The 22,537-nt window shown below is 32.4% G+C and overlaps 1 protein-coding gene across 2 annotated transcripts; it reads right to left on the bottom strand.

The window, feature by feature from the left end:
* Nucleotides 1-77: 77 nt before the first annotated feature.
* On the bottom strand, nucleotides 78-7,859 carry LOC112003742 (uncharacterized). Of its 2 annotated transcripts, none has more exons than XM_024035958.2 (6): nucleotides 7,743-7,859; nucleotides 6,763-7,507; nucleotides 2,709-4,336; nucleotides 1,670-1,858; nucleotides 1,373-1,550; nucleotides 78-1,306 (listed from the first exon to the last, which is right to left on the bottom strand). In XM_024035958.2, the coding sequence occupies exons 2-6, from the start codon at nucleotides 7,457-7,459 to the stop codon at nucleotides 366-368; spliced, it is 3,633 nt and encodes a 1,210-aa protein (XP_023891726.2). In that variant the 5' UTR covers nucleotides 7,460-7,507; nucleotides 7,743-7,859; the 3' UTR covers nucleotides 78-365. The 2 variants fall into 2 exon arrangements, with proteins under 2 accessions (XP_023891726.2, XP_065627183.1); XM_065771111.1 differs by having other exon boundaries at nucleotides 78-1,297.
* Between the last annotated feature and the right edge of the window lie 14,678 nt (nucleotides 7,860-22,537).

Genomic DNA, 22,537 nt, shown 5'->3' with positions numbered 1-22,537 from the left:
TTTATATATCTTTTGTTCCAGCTAGGTAACTGTTATCTTTGGCTGCTGAAGCTAGGCCATAATATTGCTCCAAGGAATTTAATCCTAAACCACTTCAGATAGATCAACAAGTACCAAAATATATGCAGAACACAGAAACAGAAAGCTATACAAGTTGCTAGACAAATAGCTAAAAAAAGAAAAGAAACAAACAAATAGGTTCTGAAAATCCAGACGCGTTTATGAGCTTTTTACAAGTTCAGAGAGCAGTCGTATACTCTTTATAATACAAGTAGCTGCCATGTTTCTTTACCAGAAACAGCATATAAATGTCTTTCAGAGGATATAGAGCCATTTACCAAAGGGAGATTCAGGTCTTGACAGTTCTACTCTTCAAAATCCTCCTTCATTACATGTTCCCAATCAGATGTAGTGTCAAACCAACCTGCTGGAAGTGGGTCACCAAGCCTGTTGGACTGACAAGGTTGGATCACTGGGTCATCCTTACACAGATAGAACTCCTTCACAGTTAAACCGCCTTCAGAACTGTCGGCAGTGGGGTGCTGCAAGACAGGTGCCAGTGTTACATCCACACTTCCATCCTCTGATTTGTCTCTAATAATTGGCCTCTGCTTACTCTCACCAGCAAATCCAAAATGGAAGACCTCTGGAAATTCTTGCCTTTTCACGTTCATGGAATTCACATTGTCAATCCGGTGTTTAAGGACATGGAATCTGGCCATGACAGAAGAGTCGACATCTTCCGTGTGGCGGCTCAGGGTTGAAACAGGAGAATTCTGGGTGGAAACATCTGGGATCGGGCTAACCTTCACTTCAGTTGCTTCATGCACCAATTTGTCAACGTTGGTCAGATCAGGAATAACATCTATGCTTGATGGCTCCTCTACATCTGTAGATGTTACAGAATTTGAATTCTCAGCCCGGCATTTTAGAATGTGAAATCTAGCCATAACACTATCTGCATGGCAGGTGGTGTCAATGATGGGAGAATTCTGAATGGAAATATCTTGGGTCAGAGACTTTTCTTCAGCTGTTTCAGATGCCAACTGGTCAACCTTGTTCAGATCAGGATACACTTTTGAGCTTGATTGTCCCTCCACATCTGTAGCGGAATTCGAGTGGTCGATCCGGTCTTTTAGAATACTATATCTGGACATAACATCTGGGATGGAAGGGGTATCCTGGATGGAAATAACAGGGGAAAGGCCACCCCTAGCCTCAGGGGTCAATTTTTCAACAGTGTTCATTTCATGAGAAACCTTGGATCTTAGTTCTTTCTCCACATTCCTAGTATTTTCTGGCACATCTGAAGCAGAAGAAATTAGGTTAAGCAATAATGACAGAACCAGTGGTTTTAGATAGAAATTCTAACCTTTTGTCTTGTCCAACTCGGATTTCTCCATTTCAATCTTCATGCGATTATAGCGAGCTTTATAGTTAACGGAACATAATTCAGCTTCTGCCTCAAGCCATAAATTCTTATACAAGAGGCTCTTTGGCTGCATATCTTCCTCATATTTAAAATGATCCTTGAGAACCTTCGTAATAGCCTGTCAATCAAGATCCATGGCATTTTAGTTTCTTTCTCCCCCTCCTTTTGCATTCTTCATGGGAAGAATAATGGTTAACATTTATTATTCTTATATACAAAATAAACAGAAAAAAATACCTGGGTCATATTATCTTCTTTCACCATGTTAGCATCACCCTTCACACAATCAGAATCTGATACCTTCTCATTTTTATTAACAGACACAATATGATGATGCTTTTCCTCATGTAGACACTGATGGTCAAGCTGATCCTGAGCAATAATTGCAGCCTCCTTTGCCAACCTAGGCCTGTCCCCACTCACTTCCTGAAGAAGACATTATCCATACAGCGTAATTGAGATATTACAAAAATATTCTTGTGCTGATTTACTTTACCTCAGCATCATGGAACCAAATTTAAAAGCAAGAAAAGCAACAAATGACAAAAACAACTGACAAATTCAATCTAGAATAGAAGGTGGTAGACTTCACAAATCCCTATAAATAAGAGTACATTGTTACAAAAGAAACAGTCATATTACTGTCATAATCTACATAAAACTAATAAAGTTAAATTGGTGAAAAAAAGATTATACTGGGTTTGTAGCCTTTCAGCCGGCTAGAATAAAAAGGGAGCTGCATCTTTTATATCTTACGCATTCATCTCATTTCAAGAAATTATCATTTATACAGATGGCTGGAAAGTCAAAACTTCCTCAAAAGAAGAAAGCTCCTCCTAAGAAAGATAAGTTTTCTTATAATATATCTGGGGTCTACAACCCATATAAAATGCCCATCATGTTGCAAAATTGATTCCCATATCTAAAAGATCATTTTGACTTTTACTGTAAACAGGGAGCTACATCTTATACATATTACGCATCCATCTCATTTCAAGAAATTATCATTATGCAGATGGCTGGAAAGTCAAAACTTCCTCAAGAGAAGAAAGCTGTTCTCCTAAGAAAGATGAATTATCTTTATATTATATCCAAGGTCTATGACCCATATAAATAGCTCGTCATGCTGCAAAATTGTTTCTCATATCTAAAAGATCATCATGACTTTTAGCGTAAAATCTCTTCATGCTATACATGTTCCTGCATTTGGGGGGGGGGGGGGGAGGGGGGGGGGGGTTGGTATTGGAGAACAATCCAAACAGAAGAAACAACATACCTTGTGAAGCTTGGGTAACTCTTCAAGATATTGAGATGTGCCCTGCTCAGGAAACAGTGATTCTGGTGTTGGAAGCTTTTGTTCAGTGCCCTTTAATAAACATTGATGAAGATTAAGGATGACATTTTTAAGAGCCTCATGGTCTCCTTCCTTCAGTTCAATTGAATCATTTGAAGAGTGAAATAAAAGCGTTTCAGACAGGTTATAAATTGTATTAACCAACATCTGGACATCTATTTTTGAAGTTGAATCTGCCTTATGCAATTTGGTAAGCTTAGCAGAAGCATCTTCAACAGAAGCCAGTGAAGACAGAGAATCTTCAGTGCCATGGAATGGCACATTTGATGTACCAGATCTTGAAGGATTGTTTCTATTTGATCCAGCATCCACAACACAAGTCTCTAATGAGTGCTTTTTTTCAGATGTTACAGTACTTTCTTCAAGATGTTGCATTGTGAGTAAAGATTTTAAGTCCAAATAACCTGTAGACTGGCTGGGTGAAGCATCATCTTTCCCAGGTTCAAAAGCTTTATCAGAATGTTGAACCTCATAGCCACAGCTTTCTTTAGAATAAAAGGATCCAGCTTTAGCAGCATCATCTGATCTGCATTCACTAAATGTTAAATTAGCAACTGAAGGCCTCTTTGGAGAAGGTGCTAAACTATTTTCCAGAGATCCAATTTCATGATACACTGTCTTCTCAATTGGATTTTGTGAGGAGAGTTTTACAGCATCATCAATATTGAAAGGGAAAAACTGAGGCAGTTGAAAATCTGAATTATTGCATGATTCTAATGTCTTCAGGTACTGAGAACTGACAGCCTTAGAAGCTTCAAATGGTGAAAAACAACCAATTGGTGCTCCTTTCCAGCATGGTGAGTCCACAGCAGGGTTATAATGATCTAAGCTCTCAGAAGAATTCTCAACAGAATTGACGGCTTGGGTAAATTCAAGGGGCAAATTGAATCCATCTGAACTTGTATGAGAAATTTGAACTCCTGATTTTGCTTTGAATATTTGATCCAAAGCATCCTCAGAAATGCTTTTTTCCATTGACAGCTCTTTGTTTTTTGCCGAGAATGATTCCACACTAACAGGATCATTTATGTCTAAATGAATTCTGAGTTGGCTGGCATCGAACCGAACTTTGCCTTCAGAACTTAACAAGGGATGCAGTTCATTCACATAAGTGGGATTGTTACCATGAAGATCAGGATCAGCTGCATCAGTCCTAAAATTCACATCCTTTAATGGACCTTTATTTGATGCAGAAATGGTGGTGACAACATCTGGAGGTCTAATGACAAGCGAAGGTGAAGATGTCAGAAATGATGCACTGCCACTCAGACTAGCATCATGCTCTCTCATGTCTTTCTCATATGAAGCACTGTATGGTACTTGACAGTTCCTGGAATTTGTGACTAGTTTATAGGATGGTGCCTCAGGGTGGTTTTCTGGAAGTACTGAAGTACGATCTGAGAGAGATGATTTTGAATAATCAACAGGCATGATTCTGGGTTTTGACCCTGAGAAGGATTTATCATTTGACTGCTCCATGCTTACAGACCCACCATCCTTTTCCCAACCTAACATATCAATGATATGGGAAGATTCTTCACGTGTGTTACCTATCAAAAAAAAAAAGCTTCTTCATGTGTTCAAACCCTTAGATGCATTAGCAGCTCCTGTGCATTATAAAAAATCATAATAATCAAGGAGAAATATGCTTTGTGTCTGTGTTTGCGTCCGTGTTCGTGTCCATTCTTCATTGGTTCTAACTTATATAGGAAAATCCAATTAATGAATTACAAATATAACCTTAACTCATCCAATTAATGAATTACAGAATAATCTTAACTCTAGGAAATTAAATAATTAAATAAAACAATAATAACCTAATTAACTAATAAGACCTAAAAAAACTAATTGACCAATAAAAAATACAATGGACTTCTAAAATTCAACAAGACTGAATTAAAATAATTTTTTTTTTCTCTAAACAATAAACAAATAGTAATAAATACATATAGAAACATAAGGGTTTGAGTGAGGCCAATTGATGCATGCAGTAGGTCAATGCCAGTTTTATTTTGTTTTATTTATTTTTAAGTGGCAAGGGTTATTTTGTAATTTAATAATTTCTGGGATGGGCTGTGCTAATAGTCCATTCGGTCTTATTTTGGTTTAATTTGAGTTCAGTTATTTAGTTTGGGTTTAGTATTAAAGCCTAGGAAGTCCAAGTCCAAGCCTTATCAGGAGTTTAAATAAAATCTTATTTCAACTAGGGATAGGTATTAATCTTCTATTTTAAAGAGTAGTAATGATTTCTATTGGGAATAATAAAGCTTTCAGATTTTTAGAGAACCCATGAAGCTAGTTATTGGTTTGTGTGATGCAACCTTCTAAGAGTTCACAGCACTGTTTGCAGCAACCCAAATTTTGATTTTTCCCCTTTGTTTCATCCATCCATCTTACTGTTCCTTCCCTCCATTGGAAACCCTCTAATTCTTACTACTTTCCAACCCTCTTCCCACCAAACCCTATCCCTAATCCTCAAAATCTAAGTACTGGCCAGATCTGCCTAGAAGTTTTAAATAAGATTTTGTTTGTTCACCCTTGTGCAAGTTGAGAAAAAGGGTGAGGGAAGTCTCTTATAAGACATCCTATATGATAAAACAGGATGAAGTGAAGGCTAAAAATATAAATGAATATAGCAAAAAAATACTTTGATTACCCAAATCAATCTCTCTCAATCTCCTTTTCAGTTTAACCTTCTACAGATGGCTACCATTCCAACCCCCATTGCATGTGTTCTTTACAAAATCAGGAAAAATTATAAAGCTTAATGCCCAAAATAAAATGGGAAGCCAATTGTGTGTATCACACATTCCCCTTGATCCTGAGATAATGGGAAATATTGATGAAGGGTATTTCAAAAATGTTTTTTTTTTTTTTTGGAGGGGGGGGGGGGTGGTGTGGGGGATCAGGTTGAGGGGGCTGATGCAGGGAAGGTGATGGGCTGTGATATGATTTAGAATTAGATGGAATGTGAGTTGCTTAGAACTAATTGATAGGTGGTTAGGCAGCACTGCGAAGAACACAAAGTTTTCAAGAAAAGATCTCAAAGGCTTATTGCCATTCACATACAAAACTGATTTACAAAGTGCTTACATTCTTGTACTTATACTAGTCAATTGACTTTGCCAGCCTTCTATATGATTGACAAGTGTCTAAATCCTATTGGCCAATGCTTAAACAATCATCTAACAAACTAATTAGTTACAAGAGGATTAGGCTGGCTGCTGAATTAGCTACTGTTGCTACTTGCTACTGGTTTGTGTCAAGGCTAAAAATGTAAATAGCCTCTTGAAATGCCCTGCATCAGTGGTTTTCTATCTTAGTGTTCACCAAATTGAGAATGTTACACAGGCATGTATTGTCTGCATTTTTACAAATCAATTTAAAAGTTCAGAGGATCCAGCAGACTCACCCAAAACTATCCAGCTGGCATGTATCATGCAATCCCCTTGTTTGCATGATAATGGGATTTAATGGGCAAATTGATGAAGGATATTACACAAACTGTGGGTTGGATGTAGGGATGTAGGGGGAGAGAGAGAGATCTCAGGTTAAGGCATCATAGCATTGACGAAATTGAGAATTTTACACAGCAATGTATTGTCTGGATTTTTAAAAATCAATTTAAGAGTTCATAGAGGATCCAGCAGAGTCGTCCAAAAACTCCATCTAAGGTGATATGTAAAACAGGTGCCACAGCCAATGAGAAGATAGCTAAGTGATCCATAAAAATCAAAATTACAGATACATAGAAAACAGGTGCCACAGACAAAGATGAGTAAAATTAAGAAAACTGTGCAAAAAATGAATTTCATAGAATAACACAAATTTCAAGAAGAACAAATTGACCAATGACATTGAACCATAATAAGATTGAAAGTGGTACTCTGTAGCACCCACAAGAAAGATAACTAACACTCATACTAACCGAAATTAGTAAAAAAAGCATCTATATTTAAAGGTAAAGTAGAGATACCTTGGTTCATATAATTCTTGTAAATGGATGAACCAGCTACACTCGACCCCTTTGAGCAGAAACTCCCATCAAGTTCCACCTGTTTACCATGATCCCAGTCTCCAAATCTACTCCATGAGTCACCCCAAAGGGCAGTATAATCCAAACTGGCCTGAGTGTAATCATTGTGAGAGGATGCATCTAAGGCTGGAGCATGGGAACTCGAAAACCAATCATAACTAATATCATCAGGAACCACCAAGGGACTAGTAGAGCTTTGAGTTGCAGGTGGGACATACGAGGGATAATATGGTTTAGCTTCAAGAATACTTGTGGCGACACCATCCGAGCATTGACTATACAAGAATGCATCAGAAGAAGCAGCAGGTGCAATAGGGTTCACTGGAGACAAATGGGCATTGGGTGACTTAATCTCCTCCAAGCCCGGGTATCGAAACGCATCAGATGAAGGAAAGGGATCAAATTCTGAAGTGTGGTTGGAAAAGAAATCGGTTCTAGAATTGGGATAGTGGGAAGGGAGCCAATTGTGCAGAGAAGGATTCAAGGGAACACCATAAGGGGAATCATTCAAATCCACAAGTGGATTTGAAATGGGTTTTGGAACAGCAGACCGATCAACAGTAAAAGGTGGAGCTAAAGCTGATAAATTTGAAGTTGATGATGAAGGTACATAACCATAAGACCCATAACCCATCATCTTTTAAATTTTCTTTGTTTTTTGGTTGCAAGAGATAATTGAGTCAAACTGATCAAAACCCAGAAATTTTTACATCAAAACCAATGGATATCAAAGCAATAATCAAACTAATACTGAAAAAATGAACTTCATGGATATATATATGATCAAAAACAACATTAATCAAAGAGCATTAAATTAAGAATTGATCATGTTAGAGATATAATATGAAAATCTAGATAAGTATAACGATGGTTGTAATGGATATAGAATTGAAAATTGAAAGGATTATAGAGATTCATACCGGAAGAGTGAAGACTGAGAAGAGCAGTGGCGTGCCGTGTCGTGTTGTGTGGTGTCGTCTATGTTTCCACCTTCGATGAAAAGGTCGGAGTCCAGTTATTCACTTCCGGGTTGTTGGATCTTTTTAGTATTATTTTTTAATCTCATTTACAAATAAGCCCCTGTACTTCTTTTTAGCCAATTAATAACCATATGTCTAAGTTCATTAGAATCTTAGATATAGAAAATTTTGGTCAAAATATTATTTTCATGTACAAAGTTTTGGTTACAAACTTATATTATTTTCATTTACAAAATTTGGCTACAAACTTAGTTATAATTAGTAACTACAACTCTATTCAATACATTTTCTGCAGAGGGAAATCTTTGTTTGCTCAGCAAGAGAATAGCAAGTTACAAATTCTATCTCAATTTTTAGTTTTTTTAGATGTAAATTTTGAAAAATCAACCATTAGATTATATTTTCTTCTTATATTTCTCTGTGCTTAAAAATTTTATAAAAGATAAAAAAAAAATTATGAATTAAATAGTAAATAACATTTAATTGGCACGAAATTTGATATTCGTTTTAAGTATATAATGAATATGCAATTTAACAATTAAATTTTCAAAAATTGCAACTATACATATTAATTTTTTAGTAGGAGTTGTATCCAATGACTACAACCGAATTTGTAGCTAAACTTTATCCTATTTTCATGACATAAATTTTGACTTGAGTCCCCAAATGATAAAAGGTCTTCTTCTTTGTCTTAAATTATTGAAAATATTATATAATTTGTCCTTTAGTTTAATTTTTTTTTTTCATTCCTAAACTATTGAAAAAATTTTAACTATAAATTTAAAATATTGTATTTATTATTTATATAAGATCACACTGTTTGACTCTAATATTAATTTTTTAGTAGGAGTTGTATCCAATGACTACAACCGAATTTGTAGCTAAACTTTATCCTATTTTCATGACATAAATTTTGACTTGAGTCCCCAAATGATAAAAGGTCTTCTTCTTTGTCTTAAATTATTGAAAATATTATATAATTTGTCCTTTAGTTTAATTTTTTTTTTTCATTCCTAAACTATTGAAAAAATTTTAACTATAAATTTAAAATATTGTATTTATTATTTATATAAGATCACACTGTTTGACTCTGTTTTTTTTTTAGTCTGAAACATGATTAGTAATATACGAGATGAAATACATATAAGTTTCATTCAGTTTAATTAAATTTTTTTTATTAAAAAAAATCATTAAATATATGACACAGAAGACAAGAATAAAATAAATATAAATAGGAGAATATATGGATATATTATGATTTAAAAGAAAATTTAATATTAAGAAATAATTATATAAGTTAAATTGTTTCTTTTATTATATTCTAATTTAATAGCATAATAGTGTGTGTAACACGTAAACAAAGGAGATCGTTTTTAGTATATTCTTTCATTCACTTACTTAGAAAAAAAAGAAGAAACAACATAAAGTAGATAATGGGTGTGTGTAACAAAGTAAAAAAAGAGATTATGTTTAATATATTTCTTCATTCACTCACTTAGTAAAAAAAAATAAATTATCTATTGTTACATATTACTATATTTAATTTAAAATGATTTTATTGTTTATTTATTTAAAATATAATCATTCGAATTGTAGAAAAAAAAAACTTAACAAATAAAAAGATTATAATAAAAATGTAAATTTTTAACATAAATTGTAAAACATGAGACTAAAAATATTGATTTTGATAATTTTATTGTCATATATAATGACACACCCTAACAAAATGCATGGTTGATAACTGTATTAAAATATAGTTAAGTTTAAGTTAAAATTTTTAATACTTATTTTACACTTTAAATTAGAAAACATGTAATTTTAAAAGTATTTTATTTATATGATAAACGATATTTTGTAAAATATGTATATACTTGTAACATATAGTATAGATTCTATAGAACACGTATTTTACTAATTTTGTTATCAAATTATTAAAATTCTCTTGTGTAAATCACTTGCTTCAAAAAGGGAGCCTAAAGCAATCAATGATAAGCTTTTAATAATCTATATACATTAAACACATGAATTAAAAGAAAATACAACTAAAAAGTTTATTTTTGTTGAAAAAGCAAATACAATTAAACCTTTAAACAATAAAGTGCAACTTTTTAAAGTGTTTGACACCATTAATTGAAGGGGAAAGATAACATTTTCTTATTTTTATTTCTTTGGGTTTTTTTTTTTCTTGATTAATTATATGATCAAATAACAGTATAGATTGAACTCTTGAAGAGCCAAGAGCAAGGGATGGTGTTTCCAAGCTAATAAAAGCTGAAAGTCAAGCCAGCCAAGCATTGAATTTTTATTTTATTTTATTTTTTTAAGAATGAGTCAACTCAATATAACTATGACATATACATAGTTGGTAGACACAACTGTACGTAGCTATCTATTTTATTTAATTTCTTGCTTAATATTGTCTTTCAATTTTGGAAAAATAAAAAAAGAATTGCACAGAGAATTATTTTGTCTTCATTCTCGTTGATGTCACTTCAAACTAAAGAGAGAGCATTTAGCCAAGACAGAGGAGGGGCTTGCCTACATGGAAAGTGTCCCATATGCTTCAAAAATTGGCATTTGACAGCCTTAATGTTTGTTACAGTTTGTACTGGATGGAAACATAGCACATGTAATATTGGGAGTTGCGATATGAGTAACCCTAGTAAGCAACATTGGAAGGTAGTAATGTGGATCCTAAATAAGATACTTGAAAGGTAACACAAACTTGGTTACTATATGTTTCAAGAGCAAATAAGATACTTGAAAGGTAACACAAATTTGCTCAGACTTATAGCAAATTTGATGTTGACAGTATAAGAAACAGTACTACTGAGTTTGTATTTATTTTGGGTTGAATAACAGTGAGTTGGGTCTCTCAATTACACCCCAAAAAAAAAAAAGAGATTTTCAATTTCAGAATCTGAATAAGTTGCAATTGCTGAATCTGACAAGGAGATTATTTGGTTTCAAAGTTGTTGGCTATAAATATTTGAAATTCTTCACTCACCAACAGCATAACAAGTGGTGCAGTGAGGTCGCGTCATGTGCAAAGCAAGAGCATGGATTAAATGTACGTAGATCAAAAGAATAGCAGTAGTTATTGAAGTTTTGAACAGTGCCTGGAAGCAAGACAAGTGGCATGGCATCAAAGTATGAGGAGAAAGTGCCACATACGAGAAAGAAAATGTTAGTAATAGTTGATAACCAACATTTGCTTCGAGTATAAAGGAGACTCATTTCTCAAGAGAACTCGACTATCTTACCAGAATCTAGCAAATATGTTCAACAAAACAGTCAGTATTGAGAAAGTAAAGCTAGCAAAGGAGTGAGTTTCTGTTGGTGCAAATATGATAAAAATCACAAGAGAAAGATAAAAAATTCAACAAAAATTATTTTGAAGATCTCAACACAATTGGATTGAGGCATGGGTATCGCGCCTTCTTTAAAGAGATACAAGCCCTCTTGATTGACAATGCCTAAAACTGGTGTAGCAGATTTTTTCTTTACTTTTCTTCTCTAGAATACAACAATTCAACAATAATGTTGTTTGGATCAAACGAATTTGGCACAAATTATTTAACCCTAAGCTTGTCAAAATAGCACATCTTCTTTACCTAGAATCTATCTAATGCTCTCTATTGTGTATATATGTTTGATTGCTAATTGTGTTGTATGTAAATATGTTGTCATACATACATGCAAATATTTATGTGCATGTGCGTGTTTGCACGCTTATAGGAATGATGCAAATGATCCTATTTATAGACTCTTAAGACTTACTCAAGATTAATCACATTATAACCTATTTACTCACATAAAGTTTATACTTATTATGTCAAGGTTGGAGTTTCTAAATTAAATTGGGATCGAATTACAGAATTAGAATGCAAAAACACTAACTCCCCCATTTACCACATTAAACTCTCCTATCTTTTCAATAAATTTGCCAACTTTAATTAATTTATTAAAGTAACGATTCAATATTAAAATACTCCTACAATTGCTCCAACATTATTATGTTAAGAAGACATGTAGAGTTTGATATTTTAATGGGTCAATTGAATAAATTTGATGCATGTACAATTATTGAGGGCATTTCCAATATTTGAGTACACTTTCGATGCCCTAATTAAGCCTTTATTATAACTTCCCTCATATGTTTAGCTCAAGTTAATAGTGCAGAATATTTACGCTAACGATCCATATAACTCTTATCGTAGTCACCATATAATAAAACTGTAGCAAACCCACGGACATTTTGCTTGCTAGCTTTCGGCGTGGACCAGGCAAATCCGTGTGTTTGTGTGTGTGGCTGAGCTTAATTTTCTGTTGTTCACATTCAATAGATTTTTACTGTTCTCTCTCTTTTTTTTTTTAATAATAAAAAAAAACTAGGTATATTTGTATAAATTTTTCTATTACTCCATTTTGTTACAAACTGATGTAACTTTCCATAGTGAGTCAAATCTAATTACTTGCTATACTAATAATTCAGGGAAACAGATCCGATTAGGTTGATAATTCAGTAATCATGTTAGTTTGCAATTACTCTCTGTAATAATGTGTATGTAGTACCGACACATTTGTCATTGTCCATGCTTTTATACAATTAACTAGTTGGTATAATTTATTGTCCTTTTCATAATCAATTTGTTTTTTTTCGTACAACTTTTTTTTGTTTTCTTCCTTTCTTAAATTCACAAAATCTTATCCACAATGCGTGAAATTCAAGATTCACAATCCGAAAGAAAGAGATTGAATTTGACTTAAATCACCGGTAATAGTACTCCTCTAATTATTCTACTAAACAAACAATTTTTTGTGGTGGACAATCAGAGATGATAGGCCATCATAGGTCTCAGAAAAATTGTCATATTGCTAATGATGTGATTAATTGAGAGAGATCCCCACAACTTTCTCCATCATTAGCTCATTTACAAAACTTTTTTTCTTATTTACTTTATCTATTTTTGGTAGCTAGAAAAGCTCATTTTACAATTTGAACATACATAAATGAATGCACTGCACTGTGCTTCTTGGATTAAAAGTTTAGAACATATCAATTTGCTTTAAGTAAAATTTTATCAACTTTTCAAATATTTCTTTTAAGTAAAATTACTAGTGATGTGATTAATTGAGAGAGATACCCACAACTTTCTCCATCATTAGCTCATTTACAAAACTTTTTTTCCTTTTCATTTTTCTATTTTTGGAAGCTAGGAAGCTCATTTTACAATTTGAACATACATAAATAAATGCACTGCACTGTGCTTCTTGGATTAAAAGTTTAGAACATATCAAATTTGCTTTAAGTAAAGTTTTATCAACTTTTCAAATATTTCTTGCACTCATAAACTGAGTAATTTTGCATTGTACTAATGAATTGCTTTACGTTTAGCTTTTGTTTTCTATTTGCAATGTGAGGCCAACCACTCAACTTCATGACACTAAGGTGGAAAAGAAAAGAAATTTCCAAAAACAATAAATAATAATAAATAAAAAAAACTCAAGAGCTCAATTAAACATCTATATCAGTATTTCACTGGGACATATATATATATATATATATATATCCAAGAATGAGCAAGAAATTTTATTAATCAAATAACATATATAAACAAGGAAAATGCTTTTTGTATTATAAATTGGATTATTACTTTCTGAGGTAAAGAATGAATCTCACATGAGAAACTACAAAGATGATAAACTCAAACCTATATATGCTAAATCACAAATCTAAAGCCTCCCCAAAAGAATCTCATAAACCCCATTCAAGAAAGCAATAAATAGCTCAAACAAATACATGAAGAAGATTGTGCAGAACCGAACATAAACTAGGCTTTTTTCAGCAACTAAAAATAAAGAATGAATGAGGAAGAGTCTTGCATTGATGTGTAAGAATTCAGACGAAGATTTCTGAAAGCATGGGTACGTATTCTGCGCCTTGGTTGAGCAAGCCTCTCAGTCAGTCTTGTAAGCACAGCAGCGTATTCCCCCAAGAGCTCCGCCATGATCACCATCATCATCATCTTCTTGTTCTTGCTCCTCTTTCTTTCTTTGTTTCTTTCTTTATGTGAAAGCACTGCTAAGACTCAAAGAGATTGCTTGCTAGCTTGAACTTTCAAAGTCCTAAACAATGACTTTTTGTACCTCTCTAGCAGTAGTAGTCATATAAGTTGAAAGTGGTGGCAAAAATGAAGCCAAATTTATAAGCTAGTAGTGGGTGGATAGGCCAAGACTACCTGGTGCTTTCTAAAATTCCATATGGGTTAGGTACATTTATAATCATCATAGATAGAAACTGGTTTCAAATTGTGTATTTTTTGGTTAGCTGACGCGTAAAGGGTAATCATTAAGGTTAAAATTAACCACATGCATGCTTAGTTTTGCTAAGAAGTTTTTTGTTTCTGTATGACTTGTGTATTCACGTTTTTACTTTTTCCTTAGCTGATGTGGGATGAGACCCTTGGTTGATTATGGAGTGGCTTGAAAGTATGCCCTTTTTTTTTTCTTTTCTTTTTCTGAAATAATGGGATGCTTTGGCATTATCAGACAGTTAAGCTAACTCTTTAGGTCACATGAGAATGACATGTGAGCTACCCTACCATGTTTTCCTAGGTATATTAATACTGCTTTGAGAATGTAACAATGTGAATATTTTTATAAGATAACAGTACCCTTAGAATTAAATTACTCTGCACTTTCCTCTTTTGAACGAGTGCAAGTATAAATAACAATACAATTCACGTGTGAATTGTGGAATGTGATTCAGGTTTGTGTTGGCAAATTAAACTTACCCTTTTGTCTGTGCGAAGAGTCAAGAAGACTTATTTGACAGTAATCTTTTGTAATTAACAAGTATTTTATAGGGTAAAGTAAAAGAACCCTACTTATTACTGTGCACTTTCTTCTATTCCACCCATTGGAAAAAGAACCAGTAGAGTATAAATAAAGATACAATTCACGTGTCGAATATATATGGAATGTGATTCAGGTGTGTGTTAGTGAAGAGAAAGAATATAGACACATCTTTTTTGTGTCACAATTTTTGTCACAATTTTAATGTAGTTAATTGTGAATAATACATTCATATGAAAGTGATATAAAACCACTCATTTATGATTGAACACATTAAGATTGTGGCACAAAATTAAGTTACGGTCTTAAAAAAACTCATTAGCAAAACTTAATTACTCCCTTGTTTGAAGAGGTACATAAGAACTTACTTAATAGTGGTCTTTTATAAATTATTATTTAATGTTTTGTTAGAGGAAATTGTAGTTTCTCATTGGCTAATGCAATAATTCTACCTCAGTCCCTAATAAGATTGATGTTCCGGGGACTTTCCATTCTGATGAAAGAGGATGATAAAAAATAATAGTGTTAGAATTCATACATGTGTGGGCAAAATCTTAGCCTCAAAATATATCAAATTTGAGTTGCATGAATGGAATTGTGTTAGGATTGAATTTGGGTTATAAGCTACTTAAATACAATAAAGTTATGATCTGCTCAAAGATGGTAAATCGATGATCTTTTACTAATATATTTTACACCAAAACTATTTTAAATGAAAATTATGCCATGGGATGGTAAACATATGGAGCTTCAAAATGGACACAAATTTAACCAAATTTAGGAATTAGATATGGCCATTTGAAATGTGTTCAACTATATTAATTGTCTCTAAGAGTCCACACGAGCCTCACATAGTTGAAATTGCGGCAAAGAGTAAACCAACTTTTGAACTCTTGACAACCTAACCTAATGATTTCTTTAATATATATATATATATATAACCAACCCATGATACACAAACTGAGAGCAAAGAGGTTGTCATATTTACCCAAAAAGCTAACTTTCTTGAGCCTAAAAAATTATAAAACACTCTCACTTGAGTGTTCTATTTACAAGTTCCTTCAAGAGTTCCTCCCAAACCATAGAAGTTGTTAACTCTTACCAATGAGTTCACTCATGCAAGAAGTTTTATAGAAGGATTTCAAAGTTCTGGAATCATTGCGGTAGGAAACAAAAAAGTCATGTGCTGAGGTTACCGATAAAGTTTAGGACTACAAAGGTTTTGTGAGTATACACATAGTAATTGTTTATTTTAGTAGAATTTTCCTATGGGGTTAATTATCCAGAGTGGTTTTTCTTTTGAAGACTTTTTCAATAGTTTTCCACTTTATCATCAAATTTTTTATTTTTTATTTATAAAAATTTCTTTATTAGCATTGGATTTTGGTGACACTGGGATTGTACAATCTATCAAATAGTTAACTATGGAATTAATCAAGTTATTCATTAATTTACTACTTAGGTTTTTGGGGGTCTAAATCAAGAAATACTCTAATAGAGGAAACATTTCTAATAGTAAAGCGAGGTCATCCTTCATTACACCAAATAAACACTATGGCACTGCCGTTATTTGTGGTCAGTGAATAGGGTGAGTTCGAACCTTAAGGGTGACAACATAACATTGATTTGATTTTAGGACTCTTACCCTCTTCCTCCTGAAATCACTCATTTTTTGGATACGTATGAGATTAGTCTATGACTCAACTCACATGAAGAAACACATGTAACCTCCTTACCATCTAAGGCCCCCAAGCATAAGTTTGCAATGGAAAAATAAACTATTATATTCACACTAACCGGTAGAGTCTTCATATCTAGCCAAGCCCTCTACAAAGCCCACCTTTTCTTAGCAGAGAGGATATCTCATGAGGCAGTCTCATAAAATCACCTCTCATACCATATATGAGATCAATCTATCCCTTGCATTATATATGAATCTTACACATAAAACTGTCTCATATGACAATTTTTCCTATGCACTTTCCACAAACCAGCCCTATAGTTTATCAGCTCAAGCAAATGCTTATCTTACACGTCTTGTTAACTGGCTTTGGTCAAAAGTTACGTTTGTTAATTGTTATGTTGTTATGTTATCCTTATCTAGTAAGGTCATAAAGAAGAACACGTGCAAGTTGAATTTTTCACTTTTCAGTTGAAATTTGGCAATGATAGTTTTTCAGGTTATTATGACAAAGAAAACTCAAACCTCCTTTAATTTCTTTATGGATTTTTTCTGAAGATGTACATACCATGTTCATTAAATCAACCTATAATTAACAAGATATGGCAGTGAGCAAATTAAAACTATTTGGTTTTTTTTGGATTTGAATACTGTAAATTGATTGTCCACCTTGAACAAAGATAAGCTCAGGATGATTAAATTTGGCTCCATTGCATGTGCTGAATGTGAGGCTTGGGTTCCAGTAACCAGTTGGGAGACCCCAATGATAAAGGGTCACAAATAACTTGGTTTTGTATCAACCTAACATGCTTGACTTATGAGCCTGCTATTTGTTATATGCATGACCCATGAATAGTTTGAGACTGTACACGCATGTTTATGCTGACCCTGCTTTGAAACTTAAGAGTCATGTTCAAAGAAGGAGAAAAGACTTAGGAAAAAACTTGTAGGATTAGGAAAAAAGAGCCATCACTATGTTCCGTTTAGAACAAGGACTAAGAGAGTCAAAAAAATCAAAATGCTTGAAAAAGCAGTACTTATTTACAAATGACAAGAAGTCATCACAAGGAATTGGATCTAGTGAAAACCTTTTTCCATGCTTTCCAGCTTAGAGACCGGACCATAGTGAAAGCCAAATAAGGCTTGGAGTCTCTTAAAGGATCCGAAGATGGTGATTCTAATTCTTCTGATGTAATGTTGTCTTCTGGGTTCCAAAAACGAGCTTCTTTTCTCTTGCTCTTTATGTTTGCTAGTACATCATACTTGTTACAAATTCCCCACACCGTCACCTTTTGTTGATAATAATCCACGTTTACTGAGTATATTCCTGCTTTCAACAAGTTTCATAGAAAGTAGATGTTAGAACATTTGGTAAAATGATTGAATTCACTCTGTTTTATCAATTTAAACTTTTAGGATAAGATTTTATTAAAAAAAATCATTAAATATATGACACAGAAGACAAGAATAAAATAAATATAAATAGGAGAATATATGGATATATTATGATTTAAAAGAAAATTTAATATTAAGAAATAATTATATAAGTTAAATTGTTTCTTTTATTATATTCTAATTTAATAGCATAATAGTGTGTGTAACACGTAAACAAAGGAGATCGTTTTTAGTATATTCTTTCATTCACTTACTTAGAAAAAAAAGAAGAAACAACATAAAGTAGATAATGGGTGTGTGTAACAAAGTAAAAAAAGAGATTATGTTTAATATATTTCTTCATTCACTCACTTAGTAAAAAAAAAAATTATCTATTGTTACATATTACTATATTTAATTTAAAATGATTTTATTGTTTATTTATTTAAAATATAATCATTCGAATTGTAGAAAAAAAAAACTTAACAAATAAAAAGATTATAATAAAAATGTAAATTTTTAACATAAATTGTAAAACATGAGACTAAAAATATTGATTTTGATAATTTTATTGTCATATATAATGACACACCCTAACAAAATGCATGGTTGATAACTGTATTAAAATATAGTTAAGTTTAAGTTAAAATTTTTAATACTTATTTTACACTTTAAATTAGAAAACATGTAATTTTAAAAGTATTTTATTTATATGATAAACGATATTTTGTAAAATATGTATATACTTGTAACATATAGTATAGATTCTATAGAACACGTATTTTACTAATTTTGTTATCAAATTATTAAAATTCTCTTGTGTAAATCACTTGCTTCAAAAAGGGAGCCTAAAGCAATCAATGATAAGCTTTTAATAATCTATATACATTAAACACATGAATTAAAAGAAAATACAACTAAAAAGTTTATTTTTGTTGAAAAAGCAAATACAATTAAACCTTTAAACAATAAAGTGCAACTTTTTAAAGTGTTTGACACCATTAATTGAAGGGGAAAGATAACATTTTCTTATTTTTATTTCTTTGGGTTTTTTTTTTTCTTGATTAATTATATGATCAAATAACAGTATAGATTGAACTCTTGAAGAGCCAAGAGCAAGGGATGGTGTTTCCAAGCTAATAAAAGCTGAAAGTCAAGCCAGCCAAGCATTGGATTTTTATTCTATTTTGTTTTTTAAGAATGAGTCAACTCAATATAACTATGACATATACATAGTTGGTAGACACAACTGTACGTAGCTATCTATTTTATTTAATTTCTTGCTTAATATTGTGTTTCAATTTTGGAAAAATAAAAAAAGAATTGCACAAAGAATTATTTTGTCTTCATTCTCGTTGATGTCACTTCAAACTAAAGAGAGCATTTAGCCAAGACAGAGGAGGGGCTTGCCTACATGGAAAGTGTCCCATATGCTTCAAAAATTGGCATTTGACAGCCTTAATGTTTGTTACAGTTTGTACTGGATGGAAACATAGCACATGTAATATTGGGAGTTGCGATATGAGTAACCCTAGTAAGCAACATTGGAAGGTAGTAATGTGGATCCTAAATAAGATACTTGAAAGGTAACACAAACTTGGTTACTATATGTTTCAAGAGCAAATAAGATACTTGAAAGGTAACACAAATTTGCTCAGACTTATAGCAAATTTGATGTTGACAGTATAAGAAACAGTACTACTGAGTTTGTATTTATTTTGGGTTGAATAACAGTGAGTTGGGTCTCTCAATTACACCCCAAAAAAAAAAAAGAGATTTTCAATTTCAGAATCTGAATAAGTTGCAATTGCTGAATCTGACAAGGAGATTATTTGGTTTCAAAGTTGTTGGCTATAAATATTTGAAATTCTTCACTCACCAACAGCATAACAAGTGGTGCAGTGAGGTCGCGTCATGTGCAAAGCAAGAGCATGGATTAAATGTACGTAGATCAAAAGAATAGCAGTAGTTATTGAAGTTTTGAACAGTGCCTGGAAGCAAGACAAGTGGCATGGCATCAAAGTATGAGGAGCAAGTGCCACATACGAGAAAGAAAATGTTAGTAATAGTTGGTAACCATCATTTGCCTCGAGTATAAAGGAGACTCATTTCTCAAGAGAACTCGACTATCTTACCAGAATCTAGCAAATATGTTCAACAAAACAGTCACTATTGAGAAAGTAAAGCTCGCAAAGGAGTGAGTTTCTATTGGTGCAAATATGATAAAAATCACAAGAGAAAGATAAAAAATTCAACAAAAATTATTTTGAAGATCTCAACACAATTGGATTGAGGCATGGGTATCACGCCTTCTTTAAAGAGGTACAAGCCCTCTTGATTGACAATGCCTAAAACTGGTGTAGCAGATTTTTTCTTTACTTTTCTTCTCTAGAATACAACAATTCAACAATAATGTTGTTTGGATCAAACGAATTTGGCACAAATTATTTAACCCTAAGCTTGTCAAAATAGCACATCTTCTTTACCTAGAATCTATCTAATGCTCTCTATTGTGTATATATGTTTGATTGCTAATTGTGTTGTGTGTAAATATGTTGTCATACATACATGCAAATATTTATGTGCATGTGCGTGTTTGCACGCTTATAGGAATGATGCAAATGATCCTATTTATAGACTCTTAAGACTTACTCAAGATTAATCACATTATAACCTATTTACTCACATAAAGTTTATACTTATTATGTCAAGGTTGGAGTTTCTAAATGAAATTGGGAATTACAGAATTAGAATGCAAAAACACTAACTCCCCCATTTACCACATTAAACTCTCCTATCTTTTCAATAAATTTGCCAACTTTAATTAATTTATTAAAGTAACGATTCAATATTAAAATACTCCTACAATTGCTCCAACATTATTATGTTAAGAAGACATGTAGAGTTTGATATTTTGATGGGTCAATTGAATAAATTTGATGCATGTACAATTATTGAGGGCATTTCCAATATTTGAGTACACTTTCGATGCCCTAATTAAGCCTTTATTATAACTTCCCTCATATGTTTAGCTCAAGTTAATAGTGCAGAATATTTACGCTAACGATCCATATAACTCTTATCGTAGTCACCATATAATAAAACTGTAGCAAACCCACGGACATTTTGCTTGCTAGCTTTCGGCGTGGACCAGGCAAATCCGTGTGTTTGTGTGTGTGGCTGAGCTTAATTTTCTGTTGTTCACATTCAATAGATTTTTACTGTTCTCTCTCTTTTTTTTTTTAATAATAAAAAAAAACTAGGTATATTTGTATAAATTTTTCTATTACTCCATTTTGTTACAAACTGATGTAACTTTCCATAGTGAGTCAAATCTAATTACTTGCTATACTAATAATTCAGGGAAACAGATCCGATTAGGTTGATAATTCAGTAATCATGTTAGTTTGCAATTACTCTCTGTAATAATGTGTATGTAGTACCGACACATTTGTCATTGTCCATGCTTTTATACAATTAACTAGTTGGTATAATTTATTGTCCTTTTCATAATCAATTTGTTTTTTTTCGTACAACTTTTTTTTGTTTTCTTCCTTTCTTAAATTCACAAAATCTTATCCACAATGCGTGAAATTCAAGATTCACAATCCGAAAGAAAGAGATTGAATTTGACTTAAATCACCGGTAATAGTACTCCTCTAATTATTCTACTAAACAAACAATTTTTTGTGGTGGACAATCAGAGATGATAGGCCATCATAGGTCTCAGAAAAATTGTCATATTGCTAATGATGTGATTAATTGAGAGAGATCCCCACAACTTTCTCCATCATTAGCTCATTTACAAAACTTTTTTTCTTATTTACTTTATCTATTTTTGGTAGCTAGAAAAGCTCATTTTACAATTTGAACATACATAAATGAATGCACTGCACTGTGCTTCTTGGATTAAAAGTTTAGAACATATCAATTTGCTTTAAGTAAAATTTTATCAACTTTTCAAATATTTCTTTTAAGTAAAATTACTAGTGATGTGATTAATTGAGAGAGATACCCACAACTTTCTCCATCATTAGCTCATTTACAAAACTTTTTTTCCTTTTCATTTTTCTATTTTTGGAAGCTAGGAAGCTCATTTTACAATTTGAACATACATAAATAAATGCACTGCACTGTGCTTCTTGGATTAAAAGTTTAGAACATATCAAATTTGCTTTAAGTAAAGTTTTATCAACTTTTCAAATATTTCTTGCACTCATAAACTGAGTAATTTTGCATTGTACTAATGAATTGCTTTACGTTTAGCTTTTGTTTTCTATTTGCAATGTGAGGCCAACCACTCAACTTCATGACACTAAGGTGGAAAAGAAAAGAAATTTCCAAAAACAATAAATAATAATAAATAAAAAAAACTCAAGAGCTCAATTAAACATCTATATCAGTATTTCACTGGGACATATATATATATATATATATATATCCAAGAATGAGCAAGAAATTTTATTAATCAAATAACATATATAAACAAGGAAAATGCTTTTTGTATTATAAATTGGATTATTACTTTCTGAGGTAAAGAATGAATCTCACATGAGAAACTACAAAGATGATAAACTCAAACCTATATATGCTAAATCACAAATCTAAAGCCTCCCCAAAAGAATCTCATAAACCCCATTCAAGAAAGCAATAAATAGCTCAAACAAATACATGAAGAAGATTGTGCAGAACCGAACATAAACTAGGCTTTTTTCAGCAACTAAAAATAAAGAATGAATGAGGAAGAGTCTTGCATTGATGTGTAAGAATTCAGACGAAGATTTCTGAAAGCATGGGTACGTATTCTGCGCCTTGGTTGAGC

Source organism: Quercus suber, unplaced genomic scaffold, assembly GCF_002906115.3.
Source record: "Quercus suber isolate HL8 unplaced genomic scaffold, Cork oak 2.0 scaffold_39, whole genome shotgun sequence".
NCBI lineage: Eukaryota > Viridiplantae > Streptophyta > Magnoliopsida > Fagales > Fagaceae > Quercus > Quercus suber.
Note: the sequence above shows the minus strand (reverse complement) of the source record. Positions and strands in the feature narration are given on the sequence as shown.